Below are 14,063 nucleotides of genomic sequence, written 5' to 3'. Positions count from 1 at the left end.
TACCTCAAAAGTTTAGACGTAGGATTTTTTTTTAATTTCACGATTTTTATCCATACCTGTATTTTGTGTGACGCACACATACGTGTGCGACGTTTCCGATTTGACAGGTAAGTGTGTGCGTGCCTATGTTATACTTTACAAATGGCGTTTTATTTTAAAACGATAATTTTATTATTTATTTGTTTGAAAAAATAACTTTTTCATTTTTGGGAATTATTTTTTTTCCGAATTATATTAGACTTTTATAGAGTAGTTAAAACTGTGGTTTCATTTAAAGTGGTGCTGACAATTCCACCCTGTATAAAATAATAGTCGTAAAAAATCTAATCGTATGTAAAAGGTTTAATAAATGGACCGTTTATTTTGAGAGTGGTGTAAGTCCATTTTCTTTTGTTTCGAGAAAATTAAAGATTAGTATGTCGATGATTATGCAATTTCATTTACCGACCGATTTTAAGTTGTTCAAAACATGGGTTTTTTTTGAGAAATTTAACACGGACTAGTTATATATAAAAAATTAAAATTAAGCATGAATTACGTAATAGCTCATTTTTCTCAAAAATGGACTTACACCACTTTCAAAATAAACGGTCCAAATATTAAAATATGTTCTTCTTTTACAGAGATAACAGCGCACCAACAGCACCTACAGTTCTTCTTAAAAGGACGAAGCACCACAAGGGCAGTATCTACTGCTTGGCATGGAGTCCTGCCGGCGACCTCCTCGCTACCGGATCGAATGACAAAACTGTCAAACTTATGCGATTTAATAGTCACGCGTGTAACTTGGAAGGACAAGAGGCAAGTTTATTTTAGTATTAAAACTATTAATGTAGATTTATTGACGGATATATATTGCATTTAGGTAGGTTAGTTCGGATTCGATTACTCTTTAACGTGACCTAGAAGGGGCGTGGTAGTTTGTCACGCAATTTATTTTTTGGTCATACAAAAATAAATAGGTTAGGTAACTGATTTGTTTTCTAGGTTCATTAAGATGAAAAATATATGAACATCAAATCTGTCACTTTAGGAAAAATGTGACGATTGTATCCATACCTATATTATTTCTATATTATATCGAAAGTAACCCTGTCTGTCTGTCCGTCTGTCTGTCTTTTATGCAATCAGTGCCAAATCGCTAATTTATTTGTGATGAAATACTCATATAGAGATACTTGAGGGTCTCGAGATGAACATAGGATACTTTTTTTCTCATAATTGTAATATTTTCAATATATACCAATATATTAAAATACTTATTAATTTGACATGCAATTTATTCCGCCATGTTAATAACAATCGTCGCTATGCGACCGTTGCTTAGCAACGATTTGCAAAGTTTGTTGTTAGAAAACGTCACCCAAAATGAGCTTGCTTAACGCATCTCTCTATTGAAAACTGAGAATAATTTAATAAATATTCGTATAGTTCAAGCGGGCGTAGCCGCGTTCGGGTCCACTAGTATTTAAATAAACTAATCAGGGTGGCTTCCTTTGATCTCATTTCAAGCAGTTATTTTACTTCAGGATCTAACGATAAAACAATCGGGACAGTTGATATTATGCGGTGTAAAATAATGTTACACAACAATAAAGCGGAAAATGTATTACTATAAGGATTAACCCACACACTATATATTCTAAAATTATAAAAATAGTTAAAATTGGAAAACCTAAAATTAAATCAGCTTAACGCTGTTGTTGTTGTTGTGCTAACATATAGCAGGACATGTAGGCAGAGGAATGAAGAGAAATGGAAAATTATAATAAATAAATGTGATTAAAGGCTGTGTAATTTTAGTCTTCGCTCGTTAAAATGAACCAAATTATATAGGATCCTAAAAACAGGCACAGTATTAAGTAATAGTGTTTCCATATTTAAAACAAATTTCTGACTTATATGAGTTTCAATGTTTTTATACTGTCATGTCAAAATATTTTAAGAAATCGATCAGTTTTATTTAGTAATTGTGTAATTGACGTAATAAATAGACAGAATAAATTGAAGGACAATTGCAATAAAAAACAAACATCTGGGTTTTACGGCACCATTTTCATTAGTACCCTCAATTAACTTCGGAATCTTTTGTTTTTTTTTATACCTTAAATCGAAATTGTAGTCTTAACTTTTAATTAGTACGTTCAGAATGGACTATGGGTCCACTTTCTATTTTCAAATATTTCTAAATTTGGAAACATTCATACATTTACTTTGCGTAAACATGCAATATTTTCATTCATGTATAATATATCCTAATTTATGTAAAGAGTTTGTATAATTTCTCTATTATATAACAATATATTTAAGCGGGCGAAGCCGCGCGTAAAGCGGTAGTTTAGAGTGTATGAATATATGTATTATACATTTCGTTCACAATACAACGAGCACAAGTAAAATCATAATAGAGCGCTTATTTTGCCAATTTCGTAAATGAAATTAAATTATAATTAAAAAAAAACATTCCTTATTTTCAATGTTATATTTCATTTAAAGAGTGACCATGGAATACCAGTATTATGTTACTGCAACAGTGTCTATGTAATCTGAAACTTGAAGGTGAATTCAATATGCACTGTACTTCGTAACTGCAATGAAGATTGATTCGAAAGCAATTGGATCAATTGTAGCAGTTATTGCGTCTTGCGAGTCGAGCGGTTCTTATTTTGTTTTGTTTATTTAATAAAACATTTTTAATTAGAGTATCGTTGAAGTTATTGATTCTTAGGCTTTCGTTAACTGTCGATTATTTCTTTAATATAATTATAAAGAATATAATTCAATGTTAAAATATCGATATATTTATCTAATATTGTTTTACGCTACGTAATTTAAAAAAGTCGCATTCATCTTCTTTAAAATTAATAGTATTAGCCATTTCAATAGAGACTTTACGTTGGTCGTAAAAAGTGACTTTTAACTAACTCATCGCCACGATGCCTGAAATGAAATATCAAAATGAATTTTTTTCTTATATCAAGTTTTAACTTCAATTTAGTATTATTTTTTCAGTTAATCTTATCTAGCGCAAGAGTCTCACGGCAAGAGAGTAGGTTTATTAATGAGGTGGTATAGTATATATTTTGATTAGAACAATGCTAATATAATGACACAAGCAACAGGGACACAAGCGTGTGACCGTAAACGCGAACAGATCGGGGGTTCGATTCTCACTCAAAAAGATGAAATATTTAATATTTTCAATTTCCCCGCTTTGGTGTCGAGGCTAAGGAAGGGTTCAATTCCTTCACTCGCAATACTTTTAGAATACGGGGGGCAATTGCTGGATCTTAATATAATATACATACGATATGTTAGATATTTTAAAATTTCAATGTTAACCTTTTAATAAATGTATCCAAGGTTACATAAAAAACAATCCCATCTGCCCTTGTGATTCAACTGAGTCGAGATAAAATTACCAAGAGGGATCCCTATGTAAAATTAAATTATGACGAATCCCTCCAACAAGTTTAATTAATTTACTCGCTATATTTGAACTTTGCAATAAAACTCCTTGATATAAGTCTGAATGAAGAAAAATTTGTGAAATTTCATAAAGTTCAGAAGTCTTGTCGAAATTACTTTTTTTATCTCTAGCTTGTAGGTGTTGTACTCTGAGTAGGTATATAAAATTATAAGTTTCCGATATTTTATTTAACATATCTAAAATTTTCAATTATATTTAAGTCATACAAACATTTCCATATGACTAAAATTCTATTAACAACAAACATGGTATCTCACAGATACCAGTATATCCTCCTACAATTACTTATTAAACCTATTATAGTTTCATCATAATTGGCATCCTTTTATATGCATCAGTTCAAGTATTGCAATCAAGTTGCTCTATAGAGACAACGGTAACAAAGAATTAGAAGCTAGGATCTAATCGTGGACAGTTAGGACTCATCCGTTCCAATATTGCTTTACATCGATTGAAATTCGATTTGTTACATGGTACTACAAATAAAATTATCGATGCCGATGACAGTTTCCATTGCGAAATCAACGTATTAACGGAAAATTTGATGAAATGATGTACGCATAATGTTGTAATCATATTTTTCATAATCTGATGGAATCAGAATTCAGATGGAACACATTTTCACATTTATGAAAATAAAATTATTTGACATTCGATTCGATTTGCTGTTTCCATTTTGTATCAACTTTTATTATTTTTTAATATTTTTTTTTATTTATCTTCTGTATATGTCGGAAATAAAAAGGCGTTATAAACATTAAAAATAAACGAGTAGAACTTCCGACCATGTCCTGGCCTTTGGTTTTACTCGAAATACTTAATTAAACAAATAAGTAAATCTAAAACAAATAAATGAACCAAATAATAACTGGAAACATAGTAAATTACAAGGAAAATAATAACAACATTATCTTATTCTTTAAATGATGGCTTGGAGCAGTGCCTGGGACTTGTGACCCCAGGAGTAGGCTTAAGGGATCCCTTTCCGATATATCAACACTCGCCTTTCACTGCTCCAGTCCAGTATAATTACGAACAGGTCTTAACAACATTCATAATTAAAATAGTCGAGGTTAACCAGCGGTGGAGCACGAGTAGTGCTCCGAGCCGTGGCAGAGCCTCGACTGAGCGTACAACACCCGCACGGCCTTTTATAAATTAACTATGACATTGACAACGGTGACGCGCCCAAAGTGGCGCCACCGGAAGCTGACAAATACAGAACCATCAATTCAATAATTACAGCATTTTATTAACTCTTAAATGTTAATTCTAATTTTACTCCTTAAAACATCTTTTGTAATTAATTAACTAATTATGAATTTATTCTTAATATTGAAATAAATTATCACCAGCCGACATATATATAAAATCGAAAGGTCACTCACTCATCACGAAATCTCAGAAACTACATGTGCTAGGAATCTTAAATTTTGCATAAGAGTTACTTATAGGACGTAGGTGCTCGCTAAGACGGGAATTTGCAATATTCGACTTCTAAGGGGTTCTTTTTGGGGTTGAAAGTTTGTATGAAACTTCGTTACTAAAAATTCTAGGAGTAACAAATTTTGCACGGTCGTCACTTATAGGACGTAGGTATTCATGGAGACAGAAATTAATAATAACGTAGTTCACGCAGGCGAAGCCGCGGGCGGGCCGCTAGTAAAAATATAATTTTGGACTGAACTAACTGAACTGAAATATGTTACTAATAATACTTAATCTTAACAGGTAGAACTGACAATGCACGATGGTACCGTGCGAGATGTATGCTTCATAGAAGACACGTCAAACAAGACCAGTCTTTTAGTGAGCGGTGGTGCTGGGGATTGTAAGATATACGTCACCGATTGTGCCACGGGAAAGACTTTCCAGGTGAGTAGAAAATACAGATATTATAGATTTACGTTTTTTATATTTGATAGAAGAACCAGAATACAGTTGGCGGCAAGGTCAAGGAAGCGGCACATGGGTGTGGGTTCGATCCCCATTCGAGGAAGTAGAATATTTATTAACGTTTATATTTCCATTTCTTCGCTCTGGTGTCGAGGCGAAGCACGCAAAGCTTCCAGGATTCGGCAGAAAGTGGGGAACGGAAGGTGATTGTTTTTTAACTATATTAATAGGTACGTTTTTTAATAGGCTCTAAGCGGTCACTCCGGCCATGTTCTCTCGTTATACAACTGGGGCGGCGCCATGTTCGTCTCGGGCAGCCAGGACAAGACTGTGCGCTTCTGGGACCTACGCACTGGGGGCTGCGTCAATGTTATATCCCCGCCGACAGGACACGCTACTAAGGTAAGATATTTGATCAATCTTCATTATCTTACACACCACCTGGATACGTGGCACTCCACTACTCTGCGGTTTCGTAGAAATTTTCTTCCACGCGTCACCGAACTGTGGAATGGCCTACCCGCGGCAGTATTTCCAGGTCGGTACGATATGGATACCTTCAAAATGCGCGTCTATCTCCACCTCAAAGGCCGGCAATGCACCTGTAGGGGTTGCACAGGGTCGTGAGCGGCGGTAATCACCATCATGTGACCCGAACGCTCGTTTGCCTTGTCCTTTTCCTATAAAAAAATATACTATATATAAGTCATTGTTTTGATAATAAAAAATGAGTAACAGTTGCTGTCGTGGCCCGGTCGCACAAGGGTAGAGACTGTACCCTGATCCACGCTCTGGTAAGAAGGTAAAGTGCGATGCTGAATTTCTCCACTCAACACGAAATACGTCGGGAATACGGCGGAAAATGGGAAACGGAAGTGTCTTAATGGGAATGGAGTGTCTGAACACTAGGCTCCCAGGTTCTCTCTGTCTACTCTGCTGTGTGCGGGATACAGCGTGAAACTTTAAATATATTAATTATTTTGTCAAACATCTTACGTTAGATGCAAGGGATAATATGAGAAAAAGAAGTAATATCTACTTTATCATTCCGAATATTTATGACCTTTCGAATCTCTATTAACTTGTAGCTATCATTGAAAACATCTCAGACATAAAATATATTTGTAATGTGATTTTTTTCTGAACACGATGAATAACAAATTTTATTTTCAAGCTACCTTTGATATTGTTAGCCATAAAAGAAACTTTCGATGTTGGCTCGTCAGCGAAAAGCTTTATTGCTGCTCTTCAAATGCTCTGCGATAAGTCAATCACAATATACCATTTACTGAATGTAATAAAATAGAATTGAAATTTTAATAAAATTGTCTATTTTTATGTAGGTACTATATATATTTTATTTAGAACTGTAAATATGCAACCTTGAGAATATTATTCAACATGATTTTTTATTTTAGTTACATAACGTAAGGTAGGTAGAGTGAGCCTGGGAATCTAATGTTTAGACACTCCCTTCCCAATTAGGACAATTCCGTCCCCCACTTTCCACCTCCTTATTTTGAGTATATACATTAACATTTATATCCTAAGGCCGTAGTGGTGCAGTGGCATAAGCATGTGACGTGTTGAGTTGAGAGAATGAACTATTATTGTTTATTATTTTAAATTGTTCGCTTTGGTAAGAAGACAAAGCGCGGCGTTGAATTCTACCACTCATGCAATGCCTCAAATTCGACCAAAACTGGGGACAGAGTGTCCTAACTCTAGGTTTCATCTGCCTATATTGGTATATAAAGGATGCAACGTGAAGCTGAAAAAAGAACTGATTCATGGACTTTACGAGATAACAGTTTCAATTTAAGTAGAAGGTGAATGCTTTACAATTAATATAAATTAGTTATACAGAATCTCGCCCTATCCATTTCAGTAATGTTTGAGTTGACTTGCACTTTTAGAACGATTTCTTGGTAGAATAATACGTTCTTAGTTACGTTAAAGCTTTTAAGTCATTGTACCTACTTAGAAATAGAAGATTTTTTCCGAGCTATGACTTTTACGAAATCTACATTTTTAAACGAACGACGTTTCAGTAAATGGTGCTGTATATAGATTTACGAGTACCTTAGTGAACAATCTTCAACTAAATGGCAAATGATAATATAATAAGTCTTCATTAATATATTATAACACGTATTAAGTTATACATAGAAATTCAAATAGTATAGTAAAATGTATATATTATTATTCACATTGTATCTCGTTCATAGAAAATAGACCTAGGCCTATAGTTTGATACTAGATCAAGATACTTTATTCTCTACTTTTTACAATAGTTTGACACGCTGCATGTTAACTGTGGGAAGTCAACGGTATATTTTGTCTCATAGGAATTCATTATAAATGAATAGATATAGTAAAATATATTACTATTATCCAAATAAGGTTCAGCAGTTCTCCTCATTTACTGCCGAATTTTTCGAGGAGGCGGCGGACAAATGAAAATATAAATAATTATTTAATTTCCTCGAATAGGGTCGAACCCATAATCAGCCTCTACAATCATACATTTGTGCTCCAGCGCCACGACTGGCTTTAAAATATATTATTATTTATATATCCACATCCATATAGGGTTCAGCAGTAGCCTCGCTGGCAGTAGACCCCAGCGGTCGCTTGCTGGTGTGCGGTCACGACGACGGCTCGTGCGCCCTCCACGACGTGCGCGGATCGCGCGCCCTGCAGCGGTTCACGCCGCACTCGAGCGACGTCAGGAGTGTCAGGTTCTCGCCCGGCGCGTACTATTTGCTGACTGCGGGCTATGATGGGAGAGTTGTTCTTACTGATTTGCAAGGTTAGTGTTGTGCTCTTGGTGTTGATTTTTTTTTTCAGCCGACGAAACTCAACGCCTCGCTCGACTTGTCATACTAGAGCGGAGTAATATTTTTTTTTTAAATAATAACGTTGTACGGTTTACGTACAGATTTTTATATAGCTGACGACGAGACCTCGTTTGTGACGCATTAGATCGACATATATTTAAATTAATTATTTGTACAATTAGAGCGCAGTTGACGGGCGGCTCTCACCACGGATTGGTATCCAACTTAAAATTTGTAACTAACGTTATAAACTTTTTACTCGCTAATCCTGTGGTTTAAATCAACTCAACTCTACTACGAGCCATACAAACGTTCTCTGTATTAAAAAACCAAGTGTTTCCTAAATAAGGATATTTTTAACATTTTTAAAGTGTTATTCCACTTAAGAAAGAAAAATACTTCTTTAGAAAACGTATAAAATTTTTTACATAATTGGAAATAAATTGAATTGAAAATAAGTAACAAGCGTAAAAGAATTTCGACGTAGCATAATGATAGTGTTTGGCTTACTAGTTAAAGCGCTTGGACAGTCTCAAAGAGTCGCAGGTTCGATACTGCTCAAATTTTTGTACGGGTTTTAAAAAAGTTATTTTATTTTTACGTGTGGGGATCGAACCCGCAACAGTCGCGTTACAGTCCCACCTCAGTGCCGCTGCGCCACGACGGCCTTTTTTTCTCTAATATATGCATAAACCGCATATGCACGCACGAACCATGATATTGTACAAATGTCATAATTTCGTCACGTCATAAGCACGAGACAGATTGGCAGTCTAATCTCGCTGTAATGATACACAAAACAAACGCTACGTGACGTGACTGGGCGGTTAAGATAAGGGTTGGTCCTTGACAGCCGCACTCGCTTTTTTTATATTTTATTTTATTCGTACGCATTTTGTGGACACTTAATACTCGCCGTTGTAGAATGGACAGATGTAGCCTAAAAATCTCTCTTAATAAATATAAGCCTGCTTCATAAAATTTAAACTTCATTTTTGAAATTCTAGCTAAATTTTTTGACGTCCAAACATAATTGTTTGGAGCTTGTAACTTTTTATTTTGAATAAAAATATTTGAATTTGAAACGGCCGAATCAATCAATATAAATTTGAGATAAACGATCTTTTTTAGTCATCCTCTTTTGTAAACCAGACTTGGAATTTAATTATGCCAATAATGTGAAATTGCTCTACTTAAATTAATATTGGGAAATAATATATCGTCAGTTGTATATTGCTTTATTACTTGATTATGGAGATATTTAAAATAGCATGTGTACAGTTCCAAGTTGTGTATTTCCTACATTTTGGTTGGAATTGCAACATATTTTGTGGCAAAGGCTTTATTTAAGATATTTCATTTCGAATATTCTTCTCCAATATAACATATATTGAATTAATATAAAATATATTATAACTTCACTGTAAATTCAGTATCAGATATCAAATTATGACGTGTTATATCTTACAAAAGTTATTAGAGTGTGAAAGATGACATTGGTTATTTACTGCAGCTATCGTAAACATTTTATATCCTAAAGAATTAACACAACTTATGACGTTGAAGTTATGAGACTTTATTAAAGTCACTTAAATGAAAGAAAAAAATATATTGTATTAAAGATTTTTTTCCTTGCTTGATTTTATTTTTTAAAGTTTGCGACATATCGCAATAGTCCTGATTGAACTATATTTTTGACTGCAAGCTGGTTAAATGGTTGTTGATCAAAATGTCCTCCACGTCTGATGAAAAATCCTTCATTAAATAAATCCTAAATAAATCCTTCATTAATAAGGCGTGAATTTTTACAACTGCTGTTGAAATATTTCTATATATATTTATTTACGTATGACGCTCAATTATTTTTACAGGTGATCTAACCTGCGCTCTGCCAAGCGTTCCCGTAGCAAGACATCCAGATAAAGTGATCTCAGCCAGATGGCACCCGGACGACTTCTCCTTCTTATCTACTTCCGCCGACAAAACCGCCGTACTTTGGACTATACCGCCTGTTTAAATCAAGTAAGACGGCCTAGAAAAATGTTAATGGAAATAAGTATCATAGATCTTTTTCGGTCCATATTTTATTATTCGTATAGGCTTTCCAACGAAAACATTCATAAAATGGCTGTTTGATATGCCAGCCGGTATGTCGCTTAATAACGTTGGTTATTGGACCGAGACAGGTCTACAATGTAATAGTATGATCGTATAGCGCCTTAATGCGCTTTATTGCTATGAAATTTTAATATGTTTTACTTGTTACGACTGATGCTTTAAACGTGATGTTTTCCCTCTTTTTTCTACTAAGCTATTAATGTTTGTTCGTTCTAATCGATTTCTAGATAGAGTAGTTAAAATTGTGGTCTAGATTCTCAGTATTTCATTGTCTCGAATGTATTTCATAGATTGTAGTTTGTTTTCGTATTTTTCAATACATAGTGTTTGATTGATGGAAGCAATTTATTTGTAAAAAAAAACTTGTACTATCCGAAATTTAGAGTACATTTACTACTAAGTAAATATTGTTTTTTCCTTTTTTTTAATAGCATTGACCCTATAACGTAATTATCTAAATAATTCTCATATTATAATTTTATATCGAACACCTTAATACCAACGATATTTAATTGTTTAAGATCAATGAAACTAATAATATAGGTAGAAATATTGTTAGAATATTTTTAACTGACGATGAAGACTAAAGCTAATCTTTATTTTAACTGATGAAGGAATTGTATAAAATGACTCACCAAAATTTGTAGTTTTATATTATTTTATACAATTTTTGTATTTATGTCAAACGGCCAAAAAATTTAAAATTGTAAAAAACAATCAATGTAAAATTTTAATTCTTATGAGTATTTTTTTTGTTCTTATACTGCTGAACACATGAGGCTCCAGATTTTTAAAATTTCAATTTGTATTTATTTTGAATTTCTTATTAATTAATTAATACCTAATTACTAGCCTGCTTACTCGTACTTCAATAGGTCGAACATGGCCTTTTCACTTCTAGTTCAATATAAAAAAGAAGAGAACGATCAAGTAAATCGGAATTATAGAATCCAATCACAAAAAAATGTATAATATAGATAAATATATTCAGCTTTAAATTATTTTTTTGTTTTTTGGCCGCTAGACGTCGATATATTTGTATAAGGACTACAATTTTAGTTTAACACATTAAAACCGAAACTATTAATAATTAAACTATTGGAATATCGTATTAAACTTTAATTTATTTCATTTAAGACTTTACCTGTACTCGTATCCACATCATATTGTATTGTCTAAATGAAATGATCTCTTGGCTTGTATTTTTAACTATGTTAAGGTTTTCTCAGTATGGTAATTTAAAAAAAAAAAAAATATCAGAACACGTGTTAATATTTACTATTTATATACAAAAATCATTGATTTGTCAAGGAATGAAATATTACCCTAACACAAAATGTCACAAAAACATAAAATTTAAAAGTGTACATTGAGTACAGTAAGTTGTGAAACCGTATTATGTTTAATGTGTTTCGAATACAAGTTAATATTTGTTTATATCTGTACCAACTATGAATTGTCTATTTATTCTCTATTTTATAGTTTAATGGTATGAAATCAGTGTCAAATGTCGTTGGAAAAAATGTATATTGCAAGGATTTTTGAAACTCAAACATTTTTCCAAAAAAAAGCTTCGACAGGTGCTTTTGATTTTTTACTATTATAATTTAATGTACTTACCTTATCTAGATTTAACAGTATTTTTTACATAGACACATTGACATTAGTAATTACAGTGCTTTAAGAGTGCTTTTTGTATTATTTCACTAAAAAGCTTTAATATTTTATGTGAGAGTAAGAATTGCTTTTTTTTTCATATAATGATGATAACCGTCTTGGCACAGTGGAAATTGAGAAACAAATATTCATTCATTCCCTTTATAATATATTTTTTATGTATTATTTCAATAATTAATTAATTTACCATTCTTTAAAATTACAAATAATAATGATATGCAGTTGATATTTTCACTGTGCAATAAGATTAATATGTATGTAAAACTAAAATTTATTTAGATTATTTAATTTTAGTATCAGTAATACAATTTAGGAAACTTGAAAAACTTTTACCGAATTGTAGAAATAGTAAATTTGAAGAATTTCATGTACGAATACTTGTAAGCGACGCGATGCTTGAATCGATCGCCAAAGCGATTCGTCAGGAAATTTAATATATTTGAATCTAAATTGTATATACATTTTTACTGCTTCGCATACAGGGTTAATATATATATTTAATATGCTGTATGTTTGACATTCATTCATTCATTCATTCGCTTTTAATGAATGATATTTGACTGACACAATTGACTTACAATATTTTTAAATGATGAATTTTAAATTTGATATTTGGTTACAATTATGCACATAATGCATGAAGCAATTTTTTTCATAGCATTTTTTTAAAGCAGCAATAAATTATAAATATCGTAAATAAATATCGAGGCTCACTGAACTTTGTATCACTCGCCTTCAATAGGTCATCGTCACGTAAAAATACTCTCATATGTAAATAATAAGCCTATTTAGATCCATTTTATTTTAGTTTTTCCCTTTTCGTACAAAGTGCATCTTACGTAAAATGGTAGTCGACTACGTCCCCGGTGTATAACGATTTTTTTTTCTTAGAGTATAGGTAGGTAGGCAGAGGGAACCTTATTAAGATATTGCGTTCCCCACGCCCCGCCCAATTCGCTTCTTGAGTGGCGAAACTCAACGCCGCACTGTCCTTGTTATCAGTGCGAACAAAAAATGCAAATTGATACGGCGCTTTTATAGTGAATGTAACAATAATTTAATTTTTTTTAACAAATTTATTAATATTTTTAACTTATGAATTAAAAACTAAATTAACTTGTCCCGCCACCCATCACGCAATGCCTTCAGATTACGGTGGAAAATGGGTAACGGAGTGTCTTAACACTAGGCTCCCTCTGCCTACCCTGCACGTGGGATATATTGTGAAGCTGAAAAAAAAACTAAATAAATTAATTAAGCTATAAGCTGCTGACATAATTTAAATTGGGCTTTCTAGAAGTATTAATTTTAATTAATTTTATAATAAAATAATGATTATATGAGGTTATGTTAGCTCAAATTCCTAATTACGGCCTACAGTTTGAGAAGCCTGGCATTCTTTGAGGAGGATATTAAGAGACTGGTCTAGTAATGTGGGATTTGAGCTTTAAAATTAAATGTGCATGACTTTGCACAAATGTATTGTAACATATTCATTTATTTGACATTATTGATTTGTATACTTTTTTATTGTCATTCATATGTATTTTTTAAACGCTTTTTTTGTTTTTTCTTTAATAATAATTGTGCAAACATATTATTGCACATAATTTGAGTCTAAATATTGATATAATGCTATATATTTTATGTATCGAATGTAATATTTTATGAATAGGTTACTCGTATCTAAGTACTGAGCTACGAACAAATTGTGTTAAACCGAATTCCGTTATTAACTGTATCTTATGTTTAAGAATATAATCCCATATTTACAACATGGTGTTTGATTTACCTTAATCTTAATATACTTCTAATATATTCTATAAAAGAGTTAAATAATATAGCGTCTGATAGTTCAAGTCTTCGAGGCACAAGCTTAAACGCGACGGTTGTGGGTTCGATTCTCATTTGGCGGAATGAATTATTTAATATTTTTATTACCTCGCTCTGGTAACGCGGCAAAGCGCAGTGTTGAGTTCCGCGACTCAACACTGTGCAATGTTTTAAGAATTCGGGGAACGTGAAGTCAAGTACCAAGTTCC

At 32.7% G+C, this 14,063-nt stretch overlaps 1 protein-coding gene across 2 annotated transcripts in view; it reads left to right on the top strand.

The window, feature by feature from the left end:
• Positions 1 to 13,796, top strand: part of LOC146527231 (WD repeat-containing protein 47) — a 45,000-nt gene extending 31,204 nt beyond the window's left edge. Inside the window, exons 6-10 of one of the 2 annotated variants that reach the window (XM_085206754.1) lie at positions 624 to 801; positions 5,222 to 5,365; positions 5,633 to 5,788; positions 7,979 to 8,198; positions 10,098 to 13,796. In XM_085206754.1, coding sequence (XP_085062880.1) covers positions 624 to 801; positions 5,222 to 5,365; positions 5,633 to 5,788; positions 7,979 to 8,198; positions 10,098 to 10,243 — 844 coding nt within the window. In that variant the 3' untranslated portion in view covers positions 10,244 to 13,796. Of the gene's footprint in view, positions 1 to 623; positions 806 to 5,221; positions 5,366 to 5,632; positions 5,789 to 7,978; positions 8,199 to 10,097 lie in introns of both variants that reach the window. The other variant, XM_085206753.1, reaches the window with a different exon arrangement.
• The last annotated feature ends 267 nt before the right edge of the window (positions 13,797 to 14,063 follow it).

This window comes from Heliconius melpomene, chromosome 21, assembly GCF_056956725.1.
Source record: "Heliconius melpomene rosina isolate 202511_hmr_F chromosome 21, ASM5695672v1, whole genome shotgun sequence".
Classification (NCBI taxonomy): Eukaryota; Metazoa; Arthropoda; class Insecta; order Lepidoptera; family Nymphalidae; genus Heliconius; species Heliconius melpomene.
This window is presented reverse-complemented; position numbering and strand designations above follow the sequence as displayed.